Source organism: Furipterus horrens, unplaced genomic scaffold, assembly GCF_987537825.1.
Source record: "Furipterus horrens unplaced genomic scaffold, mFurHor1.1.pri manual_scaffold_10, whole genome shotgun sequence".
In the NCBI taxonomy this organism is placed as follows: Eukaryota; Metazoa; Chordata; class Mammalia; order Chiroptera; family Furipteridae; genus Furipterus; species Furipterus horrens.
Genome location: NW_028327180.1, coordinates 101,161,842 through 101,176,230, shown reverse-complemented (window position 1 = coordinate 101,176,230; position 14,389 = coordinate 101,161,842). Strand labels below are relative to the sequence as shown.

Here is a 14,389-nt window from a genome sequence, read left to right as displayed (position 1 = left end):
GCAGATGTGCATACACAACCACGCGCCTCCTCCGCCCACAGGCCTGTGCTCACCCTCGGAGATGAACCATTTGGGGTGCGTAGATCCTGGTCACACCCTCAGGAAGGCCGAAGCAGCTTCCGTGTGGTTCTAGTTTTCTGTTCCGAGGCCCCACGAAGTCGCCGTCATGGGCGTGGAGCGGACCTACTCCACGTCCTGGGGCCCCTCCCCGGCCACTGCGGATGCCCTCCTCCAAACGGTCCGCCCCCCGCCCCCTGCTTCAGGGCGGCCGCCTCCCCGAGGCCCCGCTGTCCGAGCAGTGAGGTGCGTGCAGCCTGCGGCTCATGAGGCCTGGAGGCCGCAGGTCCCCGTGGACACACAGTGCAGTCCCCACCTAGACCGCACGTTCCTGCGAACCAGCAGCTGTCCCTGCGCCAGGGGGCCCGGCCCTGCATCCGGTCTGTCCACGGGTCGGCGCCTGGAAGCCCGGCAGCGAGGTTCCGAGAGGCAGGCCCCGTGGAGCAGAGGCGCACGCTGATGTTTTCGCTACTTTGCCCGGACTCTCACTTTGCCAGGAAGAGGAAGGAGGCAGGCCCTCCTCTCTGTCCCCTCCACTGCCACCTGCTGTCCCTGGGCGGGTGGGGGGGGGGGGGTGCGACCCGTCTCTGATTCTTGGCCTGTGCTGTCTGCCAAGGCAGATCCAACGGCAACACCAGGGCCACCCTGGTGCACCCACGTGAGCCACGATGCCAGCGAGGCCGCCCAGGTCCCGTCTCTGCAGACGAGCTGACAGTTCACAGGTCACTGTCACTGTGTCCCGGGACGCAGGCCTGGCTCCCGGGGTCTGTGAGGACCGCCAGGAGGTAGCATTTGTCACCTAAAGCCAGAGGAGGTGAAAGGAAGTAGAGGCAGATGAGGGGCAAAGACAAATGACGTGAGATTCCGGGATCTAGTTAGTAATGATAATTATATTAGCGGTAGTATGAATTATTCATATTTCATTAATAGTCATTATCATAGCCATGATAGTGCCAGTTACGAGTTAATGGGCTAATGATGATTGTGCTGGATGTTGTAACAGCGCACGTAAGAGGCACTCTATGCCAACGGAGCCCTCCGGCACGAGGAGAGACGTACGCTGTCGGTGGGGCGGGTGCCCGTGAGACCTGTGGGTGTGGGAAGCGGCTGGAGGAGGTATCGGGCCAGCGGAAGGGAAGAGCCAAATCCAGTGTCGCTTCCCACAGAAAGGCGCAGGTGACACACGGACACTCCCCGGGTAGCCCGAGCCCCACTGCTCCCGGGAGCCCCCACTGCCCGCCGAGGCCGGCTGGGCCGTTGTGAGACGCCCTCAGAGGAGGTGCTGCTGTGTTAGCCCTGCCTCTGGGTGCGAGAGGGGCCGGAGGCCTGCCGAGCGTTCATCAGGAAACCACGGGTGTCACGTGGCTGAAGCTGTCCGACTCCTGAGGGGTGGCCGATGGCCATGAACCCTCCGTGGACATCGCTTCGTTCCATCCGAGCACGTGACGTCGCAGAGAAGCAGTCGGGGGATCTTCGTTTTCCGTTTTCGCGTTCTTTCGGTTGATGCCTGGTTTCATTTGTCTGGACTCTTACAGGTTTTATTTATCTGCCCGTGACGCCCAGACGTTTCCCTGGGATAGAACCCGGTGGCTCCTCCTCGGTCTGCAGGACGCCTGTTGCGTTCTGTTTTGTTGGAAGATGCAAATTTTCTTGGTTCACGTCGGAATAGTTTTTCCACGTTGTTGGTTTGATTAATCTCTTCACTCACGGAGCCCGCGTTTATCTCTGGAGTTCTCGCTGGGCGTGTATCGGCGCTCGGGGGCCAGGCCTGCCCTCTGCGTATCCTCTCCCCGCTGCCCACCTGGGCTGTTTTCTCTCGGTTCTGGGACGAGCCCTCCGCTCCCGCCGGACTCTGTGACGCGGGTCCAGGCGCCGTCCGCTCTGTCCTCCGGGCTTCTGTTGCGGTGTTGAGTCAGGCGATTGTGTCCCCACCCGAAAGCCGGCTTCGCCGATCTCAGACCGTTGCATTTCCTGTGTCCAGTCTGTTATCACCCCTCCCAGTGAGGTTTTGATTTGATTCCTGAAGTGCTCCATTTTGGAAGGGGGGTGTTCTCCTACATTCTTTAAATGGGCCCCTCCTTATGGACATCTTATTATGGACTTTATTATTAGAATTACTCATCTCTCCCTCGGCCGCATTAATGCACGTGCAGACCCCCCTGAGGAGACTGCTCTTCAGCCTGATGGAATGAAAGACGCTGACCCCAGGGCTCACGATTTTAATCCTGCCGCTCCCTCCCCAGCACTTCCCGCTCTGACGAAGTTCTCCAGCTGGGGCGCCCCAGCCGGCAGGGTCAGCAGCACCTGGGAGCCTGAGAGAAATGCAGGTGAACTGAGTCAGCAACCCTGGGGGGAGGGGCAGGGCCCTAACCCCTTACAGACATGCAGGGGAACTGCATCAGGAAGCCAGGTTAGGGAGGGGCGGGGGCCCGCGCCCCATCACCCTCAGAGGGTCTGATGCTGTCAGCCTGCACCTGCCCGCCAGCCCGCAGCGGCGGGTCTCTGTCTGCAGCACGTTGAGGCTAAGCACACGCAAGCCCACGGCCGGCCCCCCGCGCGCTGTCCAGCACCGACCTGGGGCGTCCCAGACCCGTCCCGGGCATGCCAACCTCGGCCTCATCGCTCACGGCAGCCTCTCTGGTGGGCGGGAGGGACCCCTCTTTCCGCAGCACAGTGACTGCGCTGTTTTCTCCCCTGTGGGGATGTCTGTGGAGCCTGAAGGAGTACAAATGGGTAAGTTAGGAAGTTGGATATTTTTTTTAATGACAGCATCCAGGTGAGCAGAGGGAACACAACCGCAGAGACTGTCGGGGTCCAGGGGAACCGTGGTGACCATCCGGGGGCACTGGGATGGCCTAAGGCCCTGAGAGAGGCTGGGCTCCCAGGGGTTTCTGAGGAGCAGCCACTCACGTGGGGGCCAGTGAGGGAGGGGCCCGGGAGGGGAGGGAAGGGGACGCTGCGTTTCCAGCCAGGGACCAGACTCACGCTGTATGTGGCCTGGGCAGGTTGATGGCTCTGGAGAGGGGACAGAAGGAGGCCATTCTGACCCTCGGTGATGGTGACGTAGGTGGCACATCAGGCTGAGCATGCGCTCACTGTGGTCACAGAGGCGTATGCCACCTGCTCACGTGGCATCTGAGCCATCCTGGCCACCCACATGTCCGCATCAGCCCATTGCCACCCAGGGTCCTCTGGGCCTCTTAGGCTCCAGTCGTGACCGACGGAGACGTGTCCAGGACCCCCTCGCTCCCCTGGCAGACGGGAAGGCTGCAGTCTCCACCGCGGGCGCCCCTCACAGAGCCTGGCGCGCTGGTTTCCACCTGCAGGTGACGGTGGATTTCTTCACCAAGGGGAGCCCTCGGAGCGTGCGGGAGGCGGGGCGCGGTCGGCCCAGGCAGCCGTGCTCACATGGCGTGCGTGGCCCGTGGCTCGGGTCGGTGTTGGCAAAGCGACGGCGTGTCTGCTGTCAGCAGCCACCCCCGGGAGCACAGTCCAGTCCAGAAGCAGGAGGGAGGCGGACGGGCGTGTGGAGGGGCTCCCTGCCCCGTGTCCCCCTTGGCCACCCCACAAGGCGCTTGGTCAGGCACCCCGGGGCCCTTGCAGCGGCGGGAAGCTTTGGCCACACAGGTCCTTCCGTCTCCTTTGCCAGAGAAGTGCTCAGGGCAAGTGTCCTGGGACAGAAGACGGGGGGACTGCTGCTGCGGGGCACTGTCTCGCTGCAGGGAGTTCCCTTTGCTCCCCGAGGCGGGCCCACCTCCGCCCCTCCGCGCGGGTGGAAGGGAAGCTGTCCTTTAGGAATCGCATTTCTGTTGGTCCTTCAGGTTTCCACGCGTTGGTTTTTACAGCAACAAGCTGTACGACCTCCCCTCCCCCATTCACACCCACAGTAACGGGGTGTGGGCAGCTGAGCCACAGCGGGGGGCGGGGGGCTCCGCCGGGCGGTCCAGCCTCTTCTCTGACCTGCCAGCCCCCCGCAGAGTCCTCTTTAAACCCCCTGCGGGCCCTGGAGTGCGGGGTCCTCCTTACCGTGCGGGGCCCGCAGAGCTGGGCGCCCGAGGCCCGGGGTGCTGTGGGCAGCGGGCACGCAGTAGGCACTCAGCCGGGGCTGGACTTCTCCCCATCTGCGTTCCCCGCTCCTCTCTGGGTTGGTTACAGGGGAGCGTCCTTGGACTGTTTAGATTTCAGATTCTCCCCAAAGTGCAGGCTGGGGTCTCACTTCCTGAGAGGCAGGAGGGCGTGGAGGTCACGGGCGCCAGCTCTGGGGTCACATACACCCGGGCTCACACCATCTTGACCCCCTCGCTGCCAGGCAGCCTGGGCCCAGTGGGGACTCCTGCACCTGCTGGGGGCCGCGCGTGGGCAGGGGAAGCCGCGTCCCTCTTCATTCACCCGAGGGGGATGGGGCGGAGGCCGGGTGCCAGCTGGACTCGGGGGACCGGACGTGAACAGAAGTCGGCCTCTGCAGCCTGGTCACCCTGAGGGCCTGACTCGGGCCCCAAGACCCAACGCTGGGTGGGCAGGCCCAGGTGAATCCTGACCCACCCACCAGCAGGTTGCCGTTGGCTCCTGCTTTGCGCGGCGGGCAGAGGGGCTGACTGTCCTTAGACTTCGTAGTTTGGGTTTAGGAGGCTCAGAGGTGGCCCAGGTCTCACTGAAGCAGGCCTGACCTCACGTGTGTGTAAAAGATGCAAACGTGTATTTGAGATCCTTTTCACATCACGTGTGGGTCCAGAGTCATCACGTGACCTGTTGAAGCAGGACTCCATTTCATTGACGGAACATGGGGCTCTTCTGTCTCTGTCCTGGTTTAACCAGCTCTTCGGGGGCGTTTGGTCGCCGCACGCCTACTGCGTGCCGGACGCCATGTCACCGGCACCTCCTGCGTGTCCCTGTCTGTGGCCCTCACGGCAGCAGGGCCCCTCCTGCCCTCACGGGGGAGCCACGGTCAGAAAGCAGGCAAGCGGGGGGGCCACGCCTCGCGCCTCAGGGCCCTGGGCCTCGGCTTGTGCTCTGTCCGAGGCGCCGTCACTGGGGGCGTGTGACGCCCGTGGCTGGGACCTGACTCGCCGCTGCAGGAAGCCACTCGCCTGCCCATCACCCACGATCGGTCCAGCTCCGTGCCCGGCCCTCGCGCAGGTCCCATCAGAGGAGTCTGCTCGGCGGGAAGAGCTGTCCCCCCTTATTTCGTACACGGAGGGGACTCGGAGGCATATTTCTTTGCAGGAATCGCGCTCATGGGACGTCTTTGGTGGTGGGAGTCGTGGTCACGCCTGAGGCCCTCACCTGAGTTGACAGATGGTGGCTGCTTGCCACTGACCCAGGTGTGACCCTTCGGCCGAGCACGCCCTCTGTGTGGTCCTCGCGGCTCCCAGCCGCCACCAGGAGTCCGGGAGGAGCGTGTTTGGTCGCCAGAGCCGGCTCGGGCCACAGCCGGAGAGAGGAAGTGGATGATTTCCCCTCTGTCTGCACCTTCAGAAGCAGGTTAATTGTTTCAGTGACTGGCTCTGTCTTGATTAGGAAGCATTAATAGCAATTAATGATAGAACTTCAGAAAAGGTATAGGAAAATTAATAGAATTCTCAGGGAACATAAATTATAGCCATTATCTGTGGGATCCAGAACCCTCGGGCTGCCAGGCGGGCGGACGACACTGCAAGTGGGTTTTTGGTCTGAATTCTCCAGATAGTTGAACAGGCCTTTTATGTTTTCACTATAAAACTCCCTGCAGTGAGCTAATAATATTATTTTGTTTAAAATGCTTCAGTTGTACAACTTAATTAAAAACCTTTTACAAGTTAATTTCATTAACATATGCACATCTTATCTACATGTGCAAATATTATTCGATTATGAAGATGAAACTTTTTCAATAAAAGGAACTGCTCAGTGTGGCAGAGAGCAGTTCCGGCCGGGGCTACAGAAACGCAAGACTTCATGCGGCTTTTGTTCTCCCCGGAAGGAGCAGCAGCGCGTTTTCTTTGGAGACCCTGATACCACGGAGAAGGCAGCAGCCACGACAAGGACAGAAATGTCGGTCACTCGCACTGACAGCTCCGTACCTGGGGCTGGGCCGCGTCCCTCGTGGCAACCTCAGGCCACCGTCGCGGAGCTGGGAGGTTCTGCCCGCTGTCCAACCCAGGAAGCTGTGACTCGTGCTCAGGGACCTGTCCCAGGTCGCACAGCTGACAAATGGGCGCTGCGGTGCAGACACAGGCGGTGACTCTGCCCGGCCCGCTCTCTCGGCTGGACGCGGCCGGGTGGCTTAGGAGGCCCCTGGTGACGGGGGGGCCGGGCCGAGCCAGGCATGGGGCTGGGAGGCCGCAGGCAGGGCAGGAGAAAGCCAGCGCGACCAAGTCAGGAGGGGTGTTGGAGGGGCGTGGAGAATACAGTTGGGGTGCCGGGTGGGGATGGGCGAGCAGGGCCCGGAAAGGCATGAACAAGGGGCACGCTGCACCGGGGCCACCGGGGGGTCTTGCAGCTCGAATGGCAGTTTGTCCCTCACATCACACGTGCAGCGCAGGCCTGTGGCTGTCAGTGCACAGCTGTTGTGTGACCAGGCGCGTCCATGGGGGTCTGTAGGCCGCTCACTGTGTGTACATGGGGCCGGTCTCACACAGGTGCTGTCACGTCTGACGGAAGTGACATGGGTCTCTTCCACTGGCGTCCGTGGGCAAACCCAGTTTTGTTGCCACACCTGACGTGAGGGGACAGGAAGGGTGAGGGCGCCCTGGGACAGGGAAGGAGACCAGAAGTCAGATTCTTGGTGAGCGTCCTTCGGGTCATCGGCAGGAGTTGGAGCAGTTGTCGGGTCTGGGGGTGACGAGCAGGCGTGTGCTCCAGGAGCAGCACCCCGGGTTCCGCTTCTGAAATGACCACGCTGGCTGCAGGGCTTCTTAGTCTCCTCCTGTCTGTGGGCTCTGATGTCAGGTGCGCGCGCGTGGCCACCTCTGGGCCCTCTCGCTTGGAGCTCCGGAGCCCGGGGTCTACATCCCCCCTTGGGAGTCTGCTTCCTTCTGTGTCCAAACGGGAACGATTAAAAACTCCCGTGACGGGACTGCAGGGGTATCTCCGCCATCAGTAAGTGTTTGCTCTGGTTCTTACACGCTCTGACCCGGTTCCGCCTGGGGCACCTGTAACTCCGCTCCGTCCTCCCCCGCCTCCCAGCCCCTCGCCCTCCCCGCCCCTCGTCAGTGCCCACCGCGTCTCTGGTCCTGCCATTCACTCGCCGCCTCCAGCCCCCCTTCCCTCCGACACACCGGGGAGTCCCGTTGCAGGGACCGCCTGCGCGCCTCAGCGCTTGCCTTCCGCCCAGCACCCACGACTTGCCACGGCTCAGCCCGTCTTCCACCCGCCCGAGTGCAAGGCCGGGTCCCACCCAAGAGGGTGGCTTCCAGTCCCTGGGGGTGTCCAAGATCATCCTTCCTCCCAGGTTTCCTCCTGTCTCTTCCTCCCCGGCGACGGCCCAAGGCTGTGCCCCCTTCCACCCCCAGTGGGACTGCTTCCTGCGGGTCATGCTCACGGCCCAGTGTTTGCTCGTGTTTTCTGTCCCCTCATTGTAAGCAGACGAGCCCCATCCTAACTGGAGAGCAAGCTCGCCCAGCACGGGACTCCTCAAGCCAGAGCGCTGCAGGCTTGCTGCGGACATTTCCGTTCTGCCGCTGCGGGTCTGCAGGGAGGCCCGGGACTCTGCGCCTGCAGCCCGCTCCCGGCCCGGGCCCCCCACAAGGCGGAGAGGGGTCAGCTGTCGTGGGCTGAACGTACTGAGTGGGTACCACGTGCTGAAAGCGCGACCTTTCCCTTGGAACACGCGGGAGTTCTGCGGCCAGCCTCCTCCTGGGGGCTGATGAGCTGTGGGGTCCTGGCCCCCCGCTCTGCTGGTTCAGAACCTGCCTCTGAGCAGGGGACCCCGGCGACCGCAGGTGTGCACACAACGGTCTGAGAGGCACCAGCTCGGACGATGCGAATAAAAGGGTCCCCAGCACGTTGGTGAAACCGTGGGTGGTTTTTCCGTGCTCTGGCAGCGGAAAACGCTCACGTCAAATCAAGCTAATTAATGAGTGGGTTGAAATTAATTAACCAGAAAAGACTCTCGGAGGAAAATAAACTTTGTTCCAGGTTCAGAAGAAGCAAAGTGCATTTATAAATGTGTTTAAGGCTTGGGTTCCTATCCTCACGTACAGCGTCTTGTCCGCAGCCGCTGCTTAGAAAAGCCTCCCTGTGAAGGAGGAGTGATTTCCGCATCTGTCTTCCCGCATCGTTCTTACTTTTATTTTGTCTTTATTTATGGAAGTAGCAGAATATCTGTGCACGTGACCTTGTCTTATTTCTTCCCTCTTTTCCGTCCTGAAAGTAACAATCGCAGTAGGTTCGGCACCGGGCTTGGTTCCCTGAGGGACCCTGCCCTGCGCGTCGGCGGGGCGTCCTCGTCTCCCCTGTGGCGACCCTGGTAAGCGTGAGCGTTCTGCATGCGTCCTGTGCCCTGTGGGCACACGGCAAACACAGCTCCTTCCCCTCCTCCCCTCGCGTTTCCTTCTTCTCAGGAACGATTCTGAAGACACTGATGTTTGGAATTTTAACACTTTTTAATGTAGAACATTGACAGAGAGCGCGATATTTCTGGTGGAGGTCGTAGAGGCTCGTTAATGAAGAGTATTTATGAAAAACTAAGCATCATTGAGATTTGTTGGGGGCGTATTGTATTGTAAGTTCTATGGGAACAGCAGAAATAGAGCTGGTCGTATTCTTTTAAGGATGCCGTGGGGTTGTTCTCTGCATCTTTCCCCCAAAAACCGAATGTGGGAACAAAGTGTGGTGGGAAAGCCAGCGTGACAGGTTCCAAAGGCACATCCTTATTGCATCTCACTTAACAGAGAAGTAAAGACCCACCAAAACGGTCAAGGAAGGGAGCCTCAGGCTCCCCACAGAGGAAGAGAGACAGACTTCAGCGAGCCGGAGGGCAGGGTGATGACCGTGGGGAGGAGGTCTCAGTGCGGGGACACCTGGCCTGACCTTGGTCACCAAGGGGCTGGTTTTGACACAGACTTGAAAATGGGCGGTTAATTATTCGTGAGGACCAGCACCGCAGCTTCCTGCCCTTCTGGGTGGGAGGGGTCCTCAGCATCAGAAATGAGCAGGAGGACAGTGACAAGTGCTGAGCACAGGCTTCCCCTTCGGCCGCCGCAGCTGAGCCGTGATTACGGCCAAATGAGCGCCCCGCTCGGTGACCTTCCAGCACTCACAGCTGCCCTCCTTCACGTCCCGTAACTGTTTGCAAACATTAGCTCCTCGGGTCATTTCTCCTCCACAGCGGCTTTCACGGGCGACAGGCAGGGTGTTCGTCTGATTGGCGTTCAGCTCTCGTCTCTGTCCCGTCGCGAACGTGTCTGTATGGTGGCGTCTCCTCAGAAACTTGGTAACTGGCCACAGTCCTCCCACTCTCGGCACGGAGCCTGTCAGGGGAAGGCCTCCAGCGCAGCCCGTCGGGGTCGGGAGGCAGGCGGCTATCCAGGGGCCGCAGAGACGTGACGGCCGGCCTCGCGTCGCTGGGGTCCGTGCACAGACTTGGAAAGACTCGTTCGCTGGCTCCGCGGCCTCCACAGCCCACCGTGCCAGCCAGCACCTGTGTTTGCCCATCTCCCGTCCGGGCTTTAGTATTTGCCGAACGTTTCACACTTGCAGTAATTTACATTTACTTTTATTTCCAGGCTCCCCCATCTCCACCCTTAAGTTGAAATTCCTGTCCTAGAAGTGTTTGATCAGTCTTCATTTTCCCTAAATAAACAGTAGGAGAGTGTGCTGTGGGCAGTTTAATTTTGATGTTACATGTGTTTTAGAGAAAAGTGGGGAAAGTGTGTCTTTTTTTCTCCCTTGTCACCCAAAGTGTGAGCTAAATTACTCACCGTGGGAAACTCACAGAACAGAGACGGGCCAGGATGTCGGCTTTCCGGAGAGGAGGGCCCGCGTGCTGTCGCGGACGGACACTTGTTCCCTGACCACATCTGCGTTTGGGCCCCACGAGATAGCCGGCCACTTTCTCCCGACACGCATGCCTAGCAGCGTGTCTGCGCCAGGCCTGTCGGTAGAACTGAACAGAGTTCGGAACAGCAGGTAGACCGGGTGACGCAGTGGACCAGTCTTCCATCAACTAGACAAGGGTGCAGTCATCAGGCACCGGGAGGTGCCCACAGGTTCAAGGCCCTGGCCCGTGGGGCACACCGAGCGGCCACACGGCTCTCAGCTGGGACATCCGTGTAAGGTTACGGGCAGCGGGCCCCGCAGGCTACAAGCACCTGATAAAGGCCGGGGACGGTGGCCCCCGGAGGTCTCCTCAGAGGGGTGGGCTGTGGGGGTCATGAGACCCCAGGTGACCAGGCGGAGCGGCCTGGCGAGATCTCTCGTGGGTCATTTGCAGGGCTCACTCCTGCGCACAGGAGAGCCCCATGGACGGTGCTTTGTCTGCCGCAGGGGACGTCGGTGCTCCCGCAGCCATGGCCCCCGTCATCGTGACACCCCCGGGCAACAGGAGTGTGGTGGCCGGGTCCAGCGGGACCACCTTGGAGTGCATAGCGAACGCCAGGTATGCGGCTGGTCCGCACGCGGGGACGGGTCCGTGGTGACAGCGAGGAGGCCCCGGCCGGGACGCCCTGTGAGTCAGCCCCTGCGGGAGGGCGGCCGCGACCCCCAGGCCTGCAGGCGGAACTGGCGTTGCTAGAACGTGCGCCGGCTTTAGCTGTGCTCCTGGGGGGCCTCCCCTGAGAGTCCACCCGCCTCCTCTGCTGCCCCCGGGGTCTCTCCCAGCGCTGAGTTCCCACGGCCCACTCCCCGGCCCCCCACCCCGTGTGGCCATGCCCCCAGCAGCATCCATGCCCCTTTCCCGACCCAAGGGGGCCGTTAGCACTCAGGCCGTTGCTGCCACAATCAGCTGGCCTTGCTCAGGGGTCCTCGAGCAGGAGGTACGGCCGCCGGAAACACGGGGGAGCAGGTGTGAATCTGGACTGGCCTCCGGCGTCCGCCGCTCAGCCCCACGGTAGAACGGGCGCTGCCGAAGGCCTGGAGCTGCCACGCCGCCCGCGGCCCGATGTGCGGCTCCCATCACCGAGGCCCGCTCTCTCCCAGGCCGCTGGAGCACCTGCGTGTGAGCTGGAGGAGGAACGGGGTGACCGTCACCGGCGGGCTCCACAGCTTCGGGAGGCGCCTCACCATCAGCAGCCCCACATCCTCGGACGCCGGGGAGTACGTCTGCGAGGCGGCGCTGGCGGGGAGCGCGTCGGAGCCGGCGAGCGCGAAGGCCTTCCTTTCCATCATAGGTAACCTCAGCCTGTGGCCGGGTGCTCCCCAGGGCGCGGCCCCCGGCACTTCCCTGCTGACGGCACAGCCCCAGCCCCACTTTTCACCCCGCACCCGGGCGTGCGGGGTCGACTCTGCTTCCCAAGTGTAGCCGGGTTTCCGCAGCAGCGGCAGCAGCAGCAGAGCGAACCCAGAGCGGTGTTCCGAGGCGTCCTGTGCCGGGCTGGGGACGGGGGCGGGGCGAGCGGGGGGGGGGGGGGGGGGGGCTGTCGTGCTGACCGCCCCAGGGCTGCCCCTGTTACCTCCTCTGTTACTGACTCGTCCATATGGTCAGCTTCAGAAACTCCATCACTGCTCTTTTTGCCCCAGGAGAGAGGTAGAAAGTGTTCGGTGTTGCCTTGTTAGATTATAAAAGGAGAACAGAGCGGCCTCCTAGACCACAAGGCACGGCCGTTCCCGAGCCCAGGGGAGCAAGGGGGGAGCCAGGTGCGTCAGGCGGCCCTCAGTGCGGGGGCGCGGGCTAGGACGGGGGCCCCGCCCCGTGTCTCAGGGAGCCGCGGTTCGTCTTCAGGTCAAGACACGCGTGCATGAAGCGGAGGCGGGGCCTTAGCGTCTCCATCGCTCCAGCTCCCGTAGGCTGGTGCTCCTCAGTGGCCATGGTCACCGTGGCGGTGACCTGCCCAGCAGAGAGAGTGGTGGCCACTGCAGAAAGGGTGCCTCCCAGGTGGGCTCCAGGGCGGGGAATCCCTACCCCCTCCTGTTCTTTGGGAGGGAGGGCGGGGAGTCCAGGACAGAGCGGAAGTGCAGAAAGCCCTTCAGAGAGCAGGAGCCCCCGCAGGATCTGTATTGCCATTTGCCACTTTGCAAACTAAGACAAAATAAGAGCTCGTGTTTTCTCAAAAAGTTAGCAAGAGTGTCCAGAAAGACCGTGTAAAGACTGTGGCCTTGAGGACATCCCTTGCCTTTCATCGTGAGGAAGCGGCTCTGTGGCCTGAACACGTCTGCCCAACACCTGCACGGCGCAGGCGGCAGCCCCTCTGGACGAAGCGCCCGAGAAGGCAGGCGTGGGGCAGCGAATCGCTGTGACCCCACACGGGGGACCTGAGCTGGTCCTCCTGCTGCCTCCCCACCCCCATTTAGCTGCAGAAGGGAACACAACACCCCTGCGCCCACCCCAGGAGGATGGGTTCATCAGGTTGACCCATAGCTGGGCGAGCCCAGCACATTACAGATGGAACCAGAATTAAAATCTGCAGAGCATAGATCTCCAGTACATAGGACTACGTCACGTTAAAACATCGTAAGGTAATTTAAACAAGAGAACACACTTCTCTCCTTGTAAACTAGAATGTTTGCTTCCACATAATTCCTTTTAAAAATATTTAAATCTATTACATCAGCTTCAGTCCCGCATTTCCATCTGAATCCCAGAGCAGGCTGCTTCTGTGTCCTAGGGTTTCCACCACTCTGCCTGGCTTTTAAAGGTGCAGAAACACGTTACTTCTCTGTGATGCCGCTTTCAATCCCCTTTGGTTCCCAAGGACTCGCTGTGACAGGCGGGATTTTGTGGTTGAGTCGACCTGGAAGGGCCCTGAAGGGCCTCTGTCAATTGAGAGCGACTTGGGAGGCTGTTCCCCCAGCCCAGCAGTCACGGAGGGGGGTCCTTGGGAAGCATCACCAGCTTCCCCGGCTGCTGTCCCCGTGGGGCCCTGGAAAGAGCGCTCGTGTGAACAGGAGATGGGACAAAACAGACAAATTGGCTTCCGATTCCTTTTATTTCACGCCGATGAGACCAGACAGACGTGCGCGGCTGTTTACTCCGCCCACCACCTTCCCTGCCACACGGCTTAATCCCTGCGCACAGACGGACGCTGGTCTGGCGGCAGGCACCAGCACTCCCGGGGAGGCCCACGGGCCCACCTCGCAGGCAGCACGAGCCATGGGGCTTCACTAGCACGGCCCCCCACCTGCCCCCCATTGCCTGCTGCCCCTCCATGCCCTCTGCGGTGACCTCCCGCTTCCCCACCCCCACCCCCACCCCCAGTGCCAGGGTGACACACTGCTGCTTCTGGCCCCACTGTTCACGCTGGGCTCAGACTTCGGCGTGGTGGGGCTCGCCGCAGACCCACGGAGGCTCCCTGTCCTGCCTTCCCTTTCACTCCAGAAAGACCATCTCAGCGAGCAGCAGACCCCACAGAGGTCGCTTCACCTGCCACCCTTGTCCACTGCGGTGGGCAGAATGGCCCCCAAAGGTGCCCACGCCCTGATCACTGGACCGGTGAACATGCTACATATGTTATGCTACCTGGCAAGAGAGGCTTTGCAGGCGGGACGGAGGTTACCGCCCTCAGAAAGGGAGGGCTGTCTTGGATTAGCAGGGGGTCCTGTCCCCTCCCAGGAGCCCTGAGAGTGGAGCTCCTGCTCCAGACCAAGCAGGAGAGCCGAGGAGGAAGGGAGCCCGGCCGCTGCGCAGCGTAAGGAGGACTCGGCCTGCCGCTGGCTCTGAAGAGGACGGTAGCTGCCACCGGGGGTGCGGGCGGCCTCCAGAACCTGGGAAGGGCCCTGGCCAGCAGGCAGAAAGGACGCGGGCCTCGCCACCACCCCCAGCTACAAACGGGGTTCTGCAGCCCTCTGACCAAACCAAGAGGCGGATTCTCCCCAGAGTCTCCAGGAAGAGCCCAGCCCACCGCAGCCCTGACCTTGGCCTTGGGAAAGCTGGACCCGAGGGACTGGCTGAGCCCACCCAGACGGCGAGCCGGCCCTCGGCGTCGCTGCGCCCGTGAGGCTGCGGGGCCCTCTCGCCACCAGCGCAGGCAGAGCTCTCATTCCCGCTGCTCCACGTGGAACGTCTTTCTTGACCTGTCTTCTTGGCAGATTCAGATCCCGATGTCAGACCAGCCTGGCGTCCCTGCGTCCGCAGCGGAGCCTCGCCGGCTCCTCGGGCCTGCCCACCGCGTTCTGCTTCGGTGTCAACGACCCAGATTTGTGTGACGGGCTCATGTGTTGGTGCCCCCGCCACCTGGAGCCTTTTCCAGAGAAGAACACG

General features: G+C 61.7%; 1 protein-coding gene across 1 annotated transcript in view; it reads left to right on the top strand.

Annotated features, from left to right (window-relative positions):
- Positions 1-14,389, top strand: part of SDK1 (sidekick cell adhesion molecule 1) — a 458,950-nt gene that overhangs the window by 327,922 nt on the left and 116,639 nt on the right. Inside the window, exons 6-7 of the mRNA XM_090288675.1 lie at positions 10,522-10,633; positions 11,173-11,363. Of these exons, the coding sequence (XP_090144801.1) occupies positions 10,522-10,633; positions 11,173-11,363 (303 nt within the window). The remainder of the gene's footprint in view (positions 1-10,521; positions 10,634-11,172; positions 11,364-14,389) is intronic.